This window comes from Aythya fuligula, chromosome 7 (assembly GCF_009819795.1).
Source record: "Aythya fuligula isolate bAytFul2 chromosome 7, bAytFul2.pri, whole genome shotgun sequence".
Lineage (NCBI taxonomy): Eukaryota > Metazoa > Chordata > Aves > Anseriformes > Anatidae > Aythya > Aythya fuligula.
The window spans coordinates 4,623,365-4,640,520 of NC_045565.1; the positions used below are offsets into that span (position 1 = coordinate 4,623,365).

Below are 17,156 nucleotides of genomic sequence, written 5' to 3' on the forward strand. Positions count from 1 at the left end.
TTTAGTGGTGTAGCTGTGAAAGCATAATTAGAAAGAGCATAATTATAAACTTTCTGAGGCACAAGCCATTAGGTTTCAGTCCTGCTTTGAATTTGAGGGAGACTTTCATCTGCTTATGCAAATTCAGTTTAAAAAAAAAAAATCCTTAGATTTGAGTCTAAATAGTGAAGTCCTTTATGTGTTAATTCATTTCTTTAGTTTGCCAACACTACCAAATGCACATGCTTTGTTTCTGCCAGCCTGATCTGGCGGGAGGTGTCCCTGCCTATGGCAGGGGGATTAAAACTGGATTATCTTTAAGGTCCTTTCCATCCCGAGCTGTTCTGTGATTCTCTGCGTACCTCCCAACTTGAGGTGAGGCAATCCTTGCTGTAAATATGAATAAGATTTTTAGGCTGCAGGTTTTCTTTAACACTTTCTTTTCCCCCCCAACATCTGTGCCTGGGTTTAAGATATTCCTTGTATCTGTCAAAGTAGGCTTTAATTGCTGTAAATCTTATGCTTATTTTTAATGTTTTTGAGCAGCTGTTACAACAAATTTTTTATTATTATTTCATAGGCAAATTTAGAAAACAAACCAGTAAATGGCCGCAGACCAGAACTCATGGAATGCAGTATATGTGGTCATGGTGAAAAATACAGGGTGAAAACAAGCCAAACACAACCCTTTGAAAATGTACAGTCTAAGGAGAAAGAAAGAATGACAGGCTTAGAAGCAGAGAAGTGGGCACATAACGAGAAGCCATCCTTTGGTGTCCATGTCAACGGAGATATCCACGGAACTGTGACAGGCCATGAACACTTGAAAAATGCTGAAGGAAGTGAAAGAGCAGTCTCTCCCAGTCAGTTAGCTGAGCCAAAAAAATCGTTTGCACAGACCATCAAAAATGGCATAAAAACTTTACATTATTCACCACCAGAAGCAGTTGCTTCACTGAAAAAAGCATCTGTAGAGGAAAGGACAGATTTGACAAGCAACTCCCATGCCCCATGGACCAAGGCTACCAATCTGAATAACATAGTAAACACTCTGGCGACGGGCGTTAGCTGTGTGCACCCAGACAAACACGGGAACCTTTTCATGAAAGAGGAAAACTGCGCTTGTGGTGTCTTCCAGAACTCTGACAGATCGGGGTTGCCCACTGGTTCCATTTTGGATCTGCGAGAAAGCTCGTGCTGTCCTCTGCTGCTTGAAGAGGGAGCGCATGTACAGAAGGATGGCTTTAAAGTACCTAACGCAGAGACACAGCATGAGAACTCTTCACTCCAGCCAACTTTCCTGTCCCTGATTAAAAACAGAAATTTAACCGTAGAGCAGGTTGTAGCTATTGAAGCTTTAACACAGTTATCTGAAGCCCCTTTGGAAACAACTTCACCACCTAAAACTCAAAGTACTGAACGCACAGAAGAAACAACTTCCAACTTGCTCCACAGTTATAAAAGGGATATTTCATCCTCCTTCACATCTTCTACATTAAAAGAAATCAAAGACACTTACTTGCAGAATGAACAACAGCTCTTGGCTCACTGTGCTCACTCACAGAAGCAGCTCCCTAATAAGGCAGTGTTATACAATGGCCAAAGTTCGATTTCTGAGTTGCGCGATAAACCCGTCAGTCTGGCTAGTGAGATGTATAAATTGCAGTTATCCTCAAGAGATACCAAAACTTTATCTGATTTAACATGTAATGCAAAATCATTTTCAGCACACGCTGCCAAGAAGAACTACGATCCGGTCACCCTCGCGCGGTATTGCAATGCTTCGCATAACGTCCAGCACGCAGGTAACAACTTGGATGCTCTTGGCCAGTTAGACCAAAAGCCGGCCTGTAATGATTTGAGCTTGGAAACGAGTTCTTTAATTAAAGAAGGAGGAATTCACAGCCAGGATGAAGAGGATGTAGCTACACAACTAACTCAACTCGCAGCATTAATTGAATCAAACCGGACAAATCCAGAGCAGAAGAATGACATAAAGGCGTCACTACTTAACCTAATATCACACGAGAGGCAGCCAAAACATAACCAGGATCTGTTGCAGCGAAAGGAGTCTGTATTTTTTAGGCAAAATTATAGTTCCTTACTGTTAAAGCAAAAACAATCATCAAATAAAAAAGGCAATGCTGTACCATGGAAACCAAGACACAAAAAAAAGCCTCAAGAAGCACGCTATCAGCAAATTAATCAAAACCAGCTAGAGCTGCTGTCATGCCAACATAGTGAGTTACAGGACATGTGGATATCATCAAAACTGCACAAGCTTGGTCAGACCATGCCACAGGACTCTAGAATAGCACCATCTGAAAAAAAATCTCCGAGAACCAAAGTACATAAAGCACTGAATCAAAATACATTAGCATCACAGGAAAAACCTCGGTTATTTCTCCCACAAACACAGATAAAATTCCATAGGTGCTTACCTGAGGTACCCCAGGAGAAAAAAAAAGACAGGTTGTTTGGCTCTGAAGTGATGAATGAGCAACTCAAAACTGCAGGCTCCGGTGACCCACTAGGCGTCGATCCGCTGAAAAATGATGTTGCGTGTAACCAGTACGGGCATCTGCCCTCCCGTAATCCTCTGGCTGTTTCACAGCTGAAAACTGCATCCGCGTTGAACAGACCAAGTGAAAACGTACAGATGTTTACAGAAAAATGCAATTCTCAGGTACAGCAAGCAGTGAATGTCAGTCAGGCACATCCTTTGCCTCAGACCTTTAATCAGTCTAACCTGAGAGCTACCGAAACGCGCAGCGAAGACAGAGCCTATGTTCCGCAGGGTGCCACCGAACAGGGGGATGTGAAGCCACAGGTGCTGCCTGGTCCCTGCAGCGGGGCTCCGGTGCCAGGTGCTGCGGAAGCTCTCAGGACCGTGGAGTGTGCAGGTGAAGTTACTGTTCTGACATCAACGAGTTTGGGTACTGACCACCCTCCGAACACAGGGGACTCAGGGTGTTCTCCAGCAAAAAACACACTCAGCAGCTTTCTTGAATCACCTATGAAGTTTCTCGATACTCCTACGAAAAATCTAATAGATACGCCTACAAAAAAAGGACAATCTGAATTGCCAACTTGTGACTGTGTTGGTAAGTCCTTTGGCTAACTTCTGCCAGTACCTTTCAGACGGGTGTGTTTGTGTTGCTTCCCTTAATGCTGATCCTTCAAAAAGGATTAGCATTTTGCCATTAGGGAATCAGAGAAAATTATTTTTTTCCCTTTCTGTAACTTCAGCCTGGTGTTCCTCAGGCCTGCAAAGCCCAGCAAAATTTGGTATTTTTGGCCTTGCAACTGGCCAGTTTAAATTCTGCAGAGTTAAAATTCAAGTTGAGGGAAAGGAATTGTTTCACTTGTTTTGTCATTGCTGATTTGAATGCCATGTAAATTTATCTGAGAATGTCAGATCATGATTATTATGGTCTAGAACTAATTTCTGGTTGAGGTGAGCTGGGCAAAAATTCCCAATACATTTTTATTGTTGCCCGAATGCTATTAGATAAGCAGCAGGATGTAGTTGTGGGCAGTTTTGTTGCTGTCACTGATGCTTCTGAGGAGAGTTTGCCTTGAGCTGTCCTGTCAAAGGCTTCTGATGTGTCTCGTCTCAGAGATGAGAGGTGAGCTGGAGTTAAGGCGACAAAGCCGGATATTGTAGCTGGCATTGTGGTGTGGGGTGTTTCATCAAACTCAGTCCTGAGAACTTTCCAAATATGGCTTGACTGCCGATGTTGGACATGCTGTGTTTCAGGCTATCAAAGCACCAGATGGGGAGGGGAAAAAAAATCACCTCAGAGACTTCAGGTTGTACACAGACTTTTTTCATCTTTGCTTAAATATTCTGAATCAACAAACTGCTGGTGAAGTGGCCTGGATTATGTGTTCTGATCTGTAGTATATGACTCAGTTGATGCTTTTTGGTCTCACTTCTCCGTTGTCTAATATGAGTTAATAATGTTTTCCTACTCACGAGGGCGTTGGGAAACTTACTTAGTCAATGCGTGCCAGGTACTGCAATGGAAAACTGCTGAAGAATGTAAAATATAATTATGATTTCTTTGTAGTATCAAGAAAAAAATCTACTGGAAGGTTAATAGGAGAAAGCAAGTATAAAATAATTTCTCTGAGGAGAAAAATCTGTCATAGTCATTCATTGCATTTCAGGGGCAGATTTTACTATGTAATTTGGAAGATGTTTCTGTAAACCATTTCTAAGCTTACTTATAGCAGTGTAAATAAAATTTGGATGTGCAAACTTAATTGTCTCAACCTGCTTACAGAGCAAATTATTGAGAAAGATGAAGGCCCATATTACACCCACCTCGGGACAGGACCAAGTGTTGCTGCTGTGAGAGAAATAATGGAGAACAGGTAAGGAAATGTACAAAATGTACAAAACCCAATATTTTTGACTATTTAAAAAGGAAAGAAGAACAACTAGGAGAAATCAGATGCTATGTTTTGCTTTGTTTTTTCCAAAATTTTGCTCTACTCATTTGTAAAGCCTTTTCCTGTTCATCTGTGCATGAGGTAAGCTCTCGCATTCCAGTTCCAAATTTGTGTGTTTTTTTCTGAGCTCCTGCAGTTTTAGGGTTCAATTACAGCAGGAGTGGAATGCTCTTAGGTGTTGTTAACTCAGTAGGGATGACAAAGATTACCAGCTGGCAGGATTACACTTCCTGGTGTCGTGCATATAAACAACCTGCTGCAAGTTGGACGGAAAGGTCACATCAGTGACCAAGTGCACAAGGATTTGCATGCAGATAACATTTTCTTTCCAAGTAATGTTTGGCAGAAGCTTACTCCTATATGAGGTATTTCCAAATGACTTTTGCAAGTAGGGTGTTGAATTTAAAAGTATTTTTTGACATCTCAAATATTTTGTTTTTCTTCTATTCTTAGTAAAGCAAAGGAAAAATAAAGTTCTTGTTCTTGTAGAAAGTGTTTACTGTTTTGAAGTGGTCTACAGAGGCTTTAGATTTACTCATTGAACTTTCTTAATGCAGGTATGGAGCAAAAGGAAGCGCTGTAAGAATAGAGGTAGTGGTTTATACAGGAAAGGAAGGAAAAAGCTCTCAGGGGTGTCCGATTGCCAAGTGGGTAAGTTTTTATGTTACAACAGTAAAATTGTTTTGTGTGGCTTTTAAATATCAAATGATGTGTATAGTCTTTGAGCTTAAGTATAATCTGGTCTTTAATGAAGGTCTGTTTTTCCATTTAATTTATCTACAAATCTGCCTGAATGATGAAGCTAAGGAAAACACTTTTTAAGCTGTGATGCTGTTTGCTGTGCTGTGGTTTGCATGAGTTTGAAAGAGAAGTGCTTAATAGAGCTGGCAGAGATGACCAAATCAAGGGTAAGAAATTCTTGACAGTGTCTGGAAGCTGGAGTGTAAAGTAAGCTATTGGGGAACTTGAAAGAAAAGAAGGGATGATTGCTTGGGAGAGCTGGAAAACAATACAGTAATTTTTTTTTAAACTCTTCTTAATTGTATGATCAGCTGAAGAAAGGAGCATGTGCTGGATAAGGAAATTCAGTTTCATATACCATGGAGTTTGTTCCTTTCTTTGAGGCGCTGAACTCCCTATTTGGAAATGTAAATGTGGCAGTGATAGTGTCACCAAAATCTTGTCTCACATTGCTTCATAGGAGCCAGGAAATGAGGTAACAGACAAGCTCCAGGAAAGAGCCTGGAAAGAATTGATTGTCCTTAATCTTTGCTGAAACCACCAAGGGGGGTAAAAAGTAGACTGGAAATCTTGTAAACTAAGTTTTGGAAATTAAAAGAATTTGTTCGTTAAACTACATTTTTTATTGTTGCTGTTAGGAGTTTCAGACTTAACTGAAAACCTGATGAAGTTAACTGTACAGTTGTTAGACTGGCATTGGTAACTACATGACAGAAATGATGATAGTACATAATGTACGTGAACGGTACTGCATGTATATTTATTGCTTACATGTTTGGAACAGTCTGATTGTGGTTTTCATCCTCAGCACATAAACTATTATTCAGAAAGGACTCCCATATGTGCGTGTTGCTTCAGATAATACATAACAAATAGGCATCCAAGAAATAGAGATGGTCAAACGAATTTCAGAAACAGCTGACCCAAAAAGAATGGAATTATTTTTCTTAGCATTTCAGCTCAACAAAACCCTTCCATTTTAACACAGCTAAAAATCTTATCTTACAAAAAGTTGTGAGCCTTTGAAAGGAAGAAGAGGTTTAAAGCTGACTCTTAAAATTGATTTTTCTGTTGCCAGTATCAACATGCTGCCTTTTATATAAAACAGGAATGATAGGTTTTATTGTGTGTCTGCGTGGCCATAGGTGTCCAACATGTGTGTACAATATGATAGCCAGGAAGCACTCGGCTGCATATAGAAAAGGCTCTGTAAAGGTACGGTGGACCTGCTGTTCAATTAGACTGTCACATTTCTTTATGTAAAGTGTTTACAAGAGTAAGCTTTAATGTTAATTTAACTAAATTCCAAACTTGTTTTGTGCAGTGGTGACTTTCTGTGTGTAAGCTCAGAGAAAAAGAGGGCGAATGCTTTTCCAAGTCTGCTGTTACTGTGTGACTGCTTAATACAAGAGAGGGAAGGAAATCACTGAAATCTTTTTCCTTATACAGGATGCCTCATCTTGTATAAAATTTGCCCTTTTTTTGGTTGGTATTCATAATGTGTGAGTTAACTTCTCATTGACAATACTAATTTTAATCCTTAGAACAGAGCATAGTTGGCTTTTGGCTCTGACCAAAGAAGCGTAATTGTGAAATTTGTTTGAAAGCATATGGAAAAAGTTTGCTCTGCTCTCTGATAATTGCAGTCACAAGGTTCTGTCAGCTGCACAGAGACTTTCACTTACTCATGTACGCTGTACTTTGGGACAGACTCATTTCTGCTTTGCAGATGGACAAGCTATTGCCCTTAGGGCTCTTGCTGGCAAGAGCACCACAACAGAGCTCTGCTGAAGCAAATGTGAGGAGAAAAAAACTGAATGTATCAATTGATCATATTTAGCTATTTTCCCCAACTAATTTCCCTATTTCTATGAGTTAAATTTGTTCTTTACCAGTTCCTTAGATACATTTTAGGATCAAAGGAGGCTTTGTAAAATACTTGGGTCCATACAGTCTTCTGTTAATGACTGTTTCATAATACTGATGTCCTCCAAAACTGTTTTTACTTAAGTTGCTCCAAACATGTGCATGTTGTTTTAAACACTTACTGAGAAATGCTCCTTTTCCCTAAACAAGATGACCTTTTCTTCCTTATTTTTTAGGGTACTATAAACTTGGAAAATCTGTGTAGGTGTTAATTGCATGATTAGAAAATAACTTAACCATTCCGTGATGCGTGCTGGGGTACACGTACTCTTCTTTCCTTTTTTGTTTGATTTTGTTTTGATCACTTTGGCATTTTTGTTTTGTCCAAGTTCTTCATGTTTCTGTGTAACAAGTTAAAGAAAAGAAAAAAATAAAAGCTTTGCAGTACTTGAATTGCCAGTGTGTCTTCCTGGGTTAGCCCATTCATATAATCATGTTACAGTGCATCCCCCATAAGCAGCCAGTGATCAGTGATTCATGTCAGTCCTATTGTTGCATCAGTGCTTTGTTTGATGTGGTCTCTTTTTTTTTCTGTTCTCAGTATGTCTGATGGGAAATAAAGATTACCACACATCATTTAAGTGAAATGGTTTATAAAGCTGTTACCTGTAAGTAGCTTCACTCCTGGCGTAATCCTGCTGTGCTGAAATCAAAGATGATGTCGCTGACCTCAGAGGGCAGCTTCAGGTCTTAACGTTTCTGGATGACACCAATTTCCTTTGGGTTCCTTCTCCTGGTTTCTGTGGACGTTGGCTTGGATCAGCTAAGCTATCGTTGCTGTCTGCCTTCATTCAGAGATGCAATGTAATTTCTAAGGCTCCAGCTCTGAATAAAGACAGGAGATAAGAACTGATAAGAACAGCCGGGTCGGGGCAGAGGTCCTTCTCACTGATATCCTGTCTCCAGCGCTGTCTGATAGCAGAAAGGTGTAAGAGCAGGGCAGTGGGGCCCCAGAAGACTCACTCACTTACCAGTAATTCCTAGCTCTGAGGTTCCCTAAGCTGGAGTCAGTGTCTTTGTGCTCAGTTGTCTTTCATGAAAATGTTGCCTTTATTCCTCCTTTTCCCTCCTCTTCTTCTATGCTTGGTATTAAACTGGTAAGCAAAATATTTTCAGCCACGTGCTGTATCTCCAGTAATTCCTAGCAGTTGCTTTTCCTTTCTAACTCCATAGCAGAGCAGTGATTTGGCAGTTTCTTTGAGCTTTCTATCATTATGCCAGATTCTCATTTCTGCATGGTAATGGCCAGCCTGCAGTCGGTCCCTCTCTGTCTCAAAACAGATTAGTTTTATCCACGTGCATTTAGTATGCACGCTGTGGTGAATTGTATCTGCCACTCTTACTGCCCACTCAGCAGTACGAACTCCTCCTTCATTTGTTTGCAGATTGTGCTTGTCTTCACTCCTCTGAATTACTTGCTGTCATCCACAACTGTTGTCATCCTTTTATTTACCCTTGACAAACATGCTGGAGAGCACAGGCTTGAACGCAGTTCTACAGAGCTCCCAACAGGGACATTCCAGCCTTTGTCTTCTCACCAGTTATTCCTGGGTGGTCTTTAGCTTTGTCCCAAGACACATTGGGGTTTGTTTTTTTTAAGGGACCTTACTGAGTGGCTTTTGGGAATCTAGAAGGACCTGCAGCATGACCGAGCTGTGACTTCTCTTCATAAACATTTGACTTCTCCCTGTGCATCACAGTTATCTGTGTGATCACTGCTTCTGTCCTTCGGAGCTACAGACGTGCCCTGCACAGATACTGAGCCAATGTTATCATTAAATTGGCAGATTTCTCCTAGGCCCATTTTACAAGCTGCCGTACTCTTAGTTAATCTTCATGCCTTCTGGTACTGGTGTATTATAAACCAAAACAGTGCCTAACAGTCTGGTTGTTTATCCTTGAGTGTCGGGGGTGGATGTTACCTGATCTTGGCAAATCATTTCTGTCTTTGGGGAGGAGAGTGAGTGATGTTTTTCAATGGGTCCTGTTGTCCTATAACCACTTTTTGGGGAGCTTTAGCTTGATAAGGTACACAGCTGAGGGTGTTTCTCCAAAGAAGTGTTCTGAAGTGGGAATCTTCCCAAACGCCTTTTTGTGAACACAGCAGAAGCGGTTTTTGCATCTCTGGCCTTGTTTTCTCTGAGCGCTTTGTTATTTTTCACCTGGATGATCTGTGGACCCTTCAGATTCTGATATCCTACTGGCAGCCCTGATAGTTTGAAAAAAGTAATGCTTAGGTAATTCACTGTTATAACCAAGACCTCATAGATCATTGACCTGATAGGAATTTGTGCTAAAAACTACAGTTTGTTGAGTGCTGAATGAGTTTTGGTAACAATTATTTCTTCTGCAGATGCAGAGATTATTTTTTTTTCCACTTTGCTAGCTTTGCTTGAGAAAGTGATGGGAAATAGAAAAAGCAAGAAAAGTGAGAAGTTACTCCAGTCTGGATGATGATCTCCATAGAAGTCTGGAAGGAAGTGAATTTTGGCATACAGTGGGGTGGTTGGCTGGGGTTTTTAGTCATGTTTTTGGACACCATTATGTTAGAGCAGGACTTTCTTGCCATCTGTCAACACACATTGAAGTTAGTACCTCCATACCTGTGGTACCCTTTACAGAAACTGTTTTAGTGTTTGCAGGAATGCTTATCTGTTAAACATAGAGGAGATTATTTTGGATGAAAAATGTTCGTAATACCCAAAGTCAAGCTGTTCTCTAAGTGGTACAATGCTTTGAGATTCAAAATGATTAGAAATTTTTACATGGCTTCTGAAGGAAACAGAGGTGTTCTCATTTCTTTAACGTGAAACTCAACTATTAGAGTAAATATCAAAAAAGCCACGTTAAGATAAAGAAAATTAAGTATTATGAAAGACTAAACATTTAAGTTGCTGTTATCACTACATCAAAACAAACAGCGATATCTGAACGAACGGGGGGTGTAGGTTCTCGTTTGTCATCCGTATCATATGAAGCTCTGTTTACCATTGATGTGATGTAACAGGAGGGGAAGTTTGAGAGACTGCAGAGGGTAAGAGGGCACTGGGAGTTGAGACATGAATTTTGGCCTCATTTCTGCAGCATTGGCTATGTGGTTGTAGAAAACCAGCATCTGTATTGCTGTTTACTCATTTCTAAGTGTACAGGACTTTTTCTAGTATCAATTTGGAAGTGGTGTTGGCTGATAATTCTTGTGAAACACTTCAGTGATATTTCTGTAAATTTAGATAAGTAACTTAATAGCTTTATTGATGGTGACTGCTCTGTTTTAACTTACCTGATGTAGTCTGCTAGTACTATTGAGAAGAGAGAATTTAGGGAAGTGGAATTGATTTGCATTTTAATATCTCTTATTCATACTGAGAATAAAAGGATACATGTATATCACTTTGCAGTGAGAAAAAAGTCTGACGTCATTTATTGTGCATGTATATATGGGGGGTGAATTTGGAAAAGAGGGCAGACACTCTTCTGCTGCAAACAAGAGCACTTCTCCTGCTTTCTCTGTTAGACAGCCTCACCTGCTAGAACAGCAGCGATTTTTAGCAGCGTTGTACTCTGTTTGTTCTGGTATAGGCTATTATGGAATTGTATCCTAGCAGAAGATTTCATCGTATGTAAAAGGAACTCTGATACGTGAACTTCCCCCGGAGGCAAAACCTACAGGTTAGAAAATGTAGAGGCAAGCTGTTCTGAATGAGTTGCCTAGGAAATTACTGTGAGCACTTAGGCTGCATTCTCACTTTAAAATCATCTGTTGATGCTCTGCAGAGGAGACGCAGCTATTTTGCTGAAGAAATTCAGAATGGACTGGACAGTTATTGCAGTGGAACCACATGGTGATGAAATAAGTCTAAAAAGGGCCTTTTTGTTAGTTCTGTTCAGTTTTCATCCAGTAATTTGTTGCATTTAACCCGCAGTTAAAGTTTTGTACTTATTTGCTAGTAGTATCTGGTTTATATCGTACCAAAGTTCACACGACTATTCTGGTTCCCCTAAATATGAAAGTAATTTCTCGTCCATATGGTAACTCAGCATCTGGTGTGCTGAGCTTCTGCAGTCTGATTCTTAGCAAGTTACATAAGTCATGTACGTGCTAATTTAGATAGACTGGCTTATGTTTAAGGACATCAAGTATTTTTTATTCACAGTGTAATTATTCCTTGTTCTAGAGCTCCTGCCAAGGGTTGAGACAGTTGCTTCAACAATCTAAAAGAAATAATTCAAGTAAGTAGAACTCAAGCACTTGGACAGCTGGAGCAAGTTTTGTTGGTAAACTTTATCTATGCTGTTCAGTATATTCAGGAGTTATTTAAAAAAAGTGGGAAACACTGAGGTGACAAGTTGCCAACTAGAGTTGTTCGGGACCACAAAGAAAAGAGGGCCAGCTGTCATCACCTACAGGCAGAACTTGGAGTCCAGAATGAATGGCCAGTAAAATGTTAGATAAGTCTTGCTGGTGGTAAATGTGAAGCAATGCAAATAGCAGAGTGGAGTTTTATATACACAGTGATGGACCCCAGTCTGAGGGTTACTGCTTGGGATAAAAGTACGTAAGACAACAGCTTTGGTGTTCAGTAGTGATGAAAACAGCAAAAGAAGCCAGTGAGAATTGCTGGGAAGGCATAAAGAAAGCAAGAAGTATGGTTATGCCTCTGTGCGAATGCATGCTGCACGCCAGTCTTAAATGCTGTCAGCAATTGTGGTCCCCCAGCTCAGGAAAGCACAGCAAAACAAGGGAAGGCTTCTCCGCCTGGCAGGTGGGAAAGGGAGAAAGCACACTTCTCTTGGTCCTTGTGGCATGGAGAGACCGATAGCTATCCATCATCCGGTCTCATCCTATACCAGAAGCACTAGTGTTTGGGGAAGATGAGCTGAGCACAAAGAAAAGGGGTTGTTTTTTCCTCCACATGACCTGGAATTAAGCTTTGCCTATGGATGCTATGAAGCAACAGTTGATGAGAAGCATCTCTGTGCCTCTCCTACTACTCATCCCTAGGCAACTGCTGGTAGTCACTGCCAGGATTGGGATAAGGCTGGACAGTCAGCTTCTCTGACTTGGTCCTGCTCTCACAGTGTTTAGTTGGAGGCAAAATGAATGCAGTAAAGTAATCCTGAGAAGTCCTCTTATCCCCCCTCTGTCTCTTTGCTATCCTTGTATGTGAGGGATTGAGAAGCTGCTTATTTGCCCCGTAACATCTTGTTAAACTGCTGGAGTGAATTGCGCAGTGTATGGCACTTCTGTAATAATCTAGTTCAGGGCTCATAGTTTCTGTTAGGAAAATTGGGTTAATTTCTACCTTTGTGGCTTGTAGAATCAGAGGTTTAGCTGTGGTATGTTGCCAGAAGTGCCGTTGATGGTTTCTGTCCTAGCTGGCAGTTTGTGGCTCACCCTGAAGGCTTACTGCTATTAGCTGATTCTGCCACTTCAGAATATCTGGACTAGTTAATAAAAGAAATGAGTCGAATTGCTGTCTTTTTAAGTTGCATGCATAAACAAGAACACATGGAGAGCGGTAATAATGCAGAACAGGCATGGTGCACAAAGTGATGGTGGTGGGTGCCAGACTGCAGCGCAGGAGGAATGTACAAAATGAGGTTTGGGAAAAGACAAAACCAAATGAACGTTCTGCCCAAACTGGCAACCTACAAGGGTGATAGTTGTGTTGCTGTGTGTCCAGATACAGATGTGCATAAGAAAGCTGTTGGGCAGGAGGTGTTTGTCCCACTTCGGTTTTTCTTCTTGTCCTAGATGTGTGTATGTTAGTGACCAGCTGAAGGAGCAGGTTGCCTGGAGCTTCATGCCCAGGTCCAGCATTGCAGGACACTCTGTCAGGTCTGTGGCTTTCCAGAAGGGCTGTGTTGCAGCTAAATAGATTTTGTTGTAAATGTAGGAATTTTCTGATGGATGCTTAGTACTGGTGACAGTTACTGCTTGCTAGAATGAGCTCAGGGATAATCTGGGCCTATGTACCTGCAAAAAAGATGATCGTACCACATTTAAGTGTTATATAATACTTTAGAAACTTACTACAGGTCTGTTTTTTCTGTTATTATACTATTTGTCTATGTGAGTCACTGAGAAATGGTGGTGGGGATTTGGGTGTGGAAAAACAGTTGCAGGGAAAAGTTTTTATTTTGCTGTCATAAAAAGCTACCTTTAAAATTTTACTACTTAACAAATGATTATTTTCTCATTCCTTTTAAGTGCATTAGGGACCCAAATTAACCAAACTGAAGTATTTAATTGCTTACTTTACCATTTTTAACAACTACATGGGTAGTATCAACAACTATTGGAGATGAGATTTGCCAGCTGATTTGTGCATTGTTTACAGTCCGAGAAACATGAAATGACTTGCTCTGCTGCATATTTAACTGCATGCTCAGCATCTGAGTGTGTCATAGGGAAACAGTAAGTACACTGGGATTAGTCTACAAACTTCCAATAACACATCTAACACATCCATATATGTTTTAAATCATTGCATGAAGAATTGATTCGTAAGTTATGTTAGTATCGTATTCTCTGTGGCTGTGACAGTGCATGAATTCAATTTGCCTTACTGAGAAAGACCACTGTATCAAGCACATGCCCAAAGAACAAAAGGTTATTCAGCGTGTAGGCTGAGGCTTTGCATGCTATTCTCATGACGACTTTAAGATAATGTTGTTGCACAAATTTAAAACAAGCGGGATGTCTTCCACAACGTGTGTTTGTGGGGGGAGTAGTGGGTTAAAACACTGTGGTTTGGGGAACTTTAAGGGTTAAGAGGTCTTGGAATCATCCCTGGTCGCTTCAAGCTGCAGAAACTGGGATGGAAATAAATCATATTGGAGATATCTAAATTTAAGAATAATTCAAGAAATGATCAATCAAGTAAAACCTTATGAGGCCCATTACAAACAGTAAGAAATCTGGTCTGTTTGCATATCAGACAAAATCTTGATAAGCAGTGCACAGCTTGTATTCGCATTTTGGGCTTTACCAGTTACTGAGATAAACACAAATTCAGGAAGAAAAGCAAGTACGGTAATTTTTTCTTTAGCTTAATATGTAACTACTTACAGAGTTTAGAAACATACCGGATGTAATCAGGTACTGAAAAACAAATGGCAAGCTGGAAATTAATGAAATTAGATGAGTGTTAATGTCATTAATAAGTCACCAAGTCAAGGAGTGTAGTGGGGATTTTCCTCATGAGACAAACTGTTAAATCATCAGGAATTTCATGGTGTTTCTGTTGCCTGGATTTGTTCTACAGTTTTTCAGTTGTCTCCCTCAAATGTGCTTTTTTGTGAATTAAAGCTGAGTGTGGTGTTGCTGTGAATTTGTTATTACTGCAAAGAGAGTCTCCACTTATTCCTGCTTTGAGAAAGTCAGCTGTAGTGTGAGCGGGCACCAGCAGTTACCATGGGCAAAGCAGCACGGCTCCAGCTCTGCCTGCGCTGCCGCTGGCCGTGAGCCCGGAGGAACTGCGATTGCTTCGGTGTGAGTTGTGTTCTCCTGAGACAGGGGAGAAAAGTGCCTTATCCCCAGTTACCAAAGGGCAGGAGTACTGCAGCTGCGGTAGTCAGATGTGAGCGTATGATGTAAAATAAAATAAATAAAATAAATAAGAAATAAAATTCAGGCAACTAATAAGTCCCTTAGCCACCTTTGTGGCCTGAAAGACAATGGACTGTAAAATATTCTGGGGTCCAGTAAGAGGATTGCAGTATCTGCTGCTTGCACAATAAAGCAAATTCCAGCTGGGGTTAACTCCAGGGTGGTGTGATGTTTGTTCAAAGCAAACTATGAATTACCTTCCTGTCCATTTGTCATTTTTCCTGGACCCTGTATTTCCAGTTTAGAGCTCTGTGAGAGCTCACAAAGGGCAGCCTGATGTTGTACTGAGAAACTAAGAGATACCAGATTTTCTCATTGAAGTTAGGAAGTCTAGAAAACCAAGAAAGAAAAAAGAGATTAAAAACATCACCCTTCATTCTGAGTAACAAAATCAAATTCCTTTTTCTGACTCGAAGGAACAGTGCTGCCTCAGGAATGTAAAACTCACACCAAGATGAATAACCTGTATTGTGTATCAGCCTTAATAGGTTTTCTGTAAAGCTCACTCAAATGTAAATGAGTTGCATTATTTTTCTTTCTTTACAGAAAATACTGTACCGGTTGGTCAGTCACAACCAAGACTCCTTTTGAGAAATGGTACCTCAGATGCAGTTACTTGTTTTCTCACTCAATTTAAGGCTGGTTTTAAGGCTGCGTAATCAACTTTAAAAGGGTGATGCTTTCTCCCTTGACACAAACTAACTTGAAGCTGGCTTCTTTCTTCTCAGCCTGAACAGATTTGCTCTGAAACTGTTAGTCTGATGAAGATCCTTTCATTTGCAGATTAATTGCAAGGGTACTTTGGTCCCCACTTTGAATTAATTCAAATAATTTAGATACTCACAGTTGATCAGGCTAGCGCTCACATTATTAATGACAGCTAGCTGCGAGTCTGGCAACAAAGAAGCTTTGACATCAGTCTGATAGGGAATCTGCATGAAAATTCAGCCATTTGGAGGTATCCAAAGAATAGGTGAAACTGTTGCCTTCCTGCTTTTATAGGCCGTGATTAGTAACTTAGCTGTGGGGTTTCTGCTAATGGCTAGGGGTTGTTGGGTGGAAAGCCAGGATGACTGGCTGCTCACCCTGAGCAAGCGTGTTTGCTGCAGGGCTGGCAGAGCCCATCTACAGCATACAGGCTCACTGTCTGCGTGGAGTACAGAAGAGCAACCCAGCTGTCTTCATCCTGTGTATGACCAAGCCGAGGAGGAAGATTTGGCCTCTAATGCCTGAGAGGTCCAGGTCCAATACCTTTGTTGAAGCGTAACACTGAAGTCTTGGAACTGTTGTTGGAGCCTCATAGAGGCTATGGTGGGTAAAACATGTTCAACAAATAGATAAACATATTTTCAAAGCCTATGTTCTAGTAGTACCTGGTGTTAATGCATTTTTGGTCCTCTTACAATGCAGCTTTGTTTCAAATTATGCCAAAAAAAAACAAAATATGTAGCACTTAGACTATCAATTTTTTTCCACTTTAATTTCATGGTATATTGAAAGCCATTATAGTGTTCTGTATCATGTTAGCCTTTGGTGTGTTGTTGCATGGATAAATTCAGTTAAAAAAAAAATCAGCACTTTGCTAAGTACTGTAATGTAGGTCATTTAGGGATATGTTATGAAAAATCTCTTTGCTTCCTTCACTTAAGAACAGCATTTATTTTCATCACTTTCTTGTAATACTCTTTTTCCAAGATAGAAACCACTTTATATGCTGATGTGTAACTGTGGTAACCATCTTAACACGAGGCTGTTTGCTTTTGGGGTGTGCTTTTATGTACCTGCGTTTTGGGTTTTAGCAGTACGTTTTCAGTAGTACTTTCAAGGTAACTATTAGCAGTGGATCTGTTACTTCAAGATGATTATTTACTTCTAGTGGTTAGTTTCGTCTTAATCCATCTTCATTGTTTGTGTAGAGCACCTAGGATATTCCTCCTGTAACATACGCTATTTCTACAGATAGAGAAGCAATGTGAAATCATGTTTTACATCAGAGACCACAGCTTTCCTGCTCCTGCTTGCTGACGGACACTTCAGGCAGCGATTTTTCATTCTCTTCCAGGCCTGACATGTCTCAGAAGAACAACACGTTATGTGTTTCCTACTTTTATCTGAGAATAAACAAAATGATTCTTCCAGGTGATACGAAGAAGTAGCGATGAGGAAAAGTTGCTGTGCTTGGTACGTCAGCGTGCAGGACACCACTGTCAAACGGCCGTCATAGTGATTCTCATACTGGCCTGGGAAGGGATCCCTCATCTCCTGGCTGACACGCTGTACAAAGAACTGACGCAGAGCCTCAGAAAATACGGCTGTCCCACAAGCCGCAGATGTGCATTAAACGAAGAGTATGTCACTTCACTTGTCAATGATCGTTGGGTCACCCTTTGAATGTTGTTCTGTAATACACAGCATGAGAATTCACTGGTAGTGTTAAAGT

General features: G+C 40.6%; 1 protein-coding gene across 2 annotated transcripts in view; it reads left to right on the forward strand.

Moving 5' to 3' along the window:
* Positions 1–17,156, forward strand: part of TET1 (tet methylcytosine dioxygenase 1) — a 56,157-nt gene that overhangs the window by 18,492 nt on the left and 20,509 nt on the right. For both annotated transcript variants that reach the window (XM_032190759.1, XM_032190760.1), the window contains 4 exons: positions 560–3,083; positions 4,269–4,359; positions 4,995–5,088; positions 16,856–17,064. In XM_032190759.1, coding sequence (XP_032046650.1) covers positions 560–3,083; positions 4,269–4,359; positions 4,995–5,088; positions 16,856–17,064 — 2,918 coding nt within the window. The remainder of the gene's footprint in view (positions 1–559; positions 3,084–4,268; positions 4,360–4,994; positions 5,089–16,855; positions 17,065–17,156) is intronic.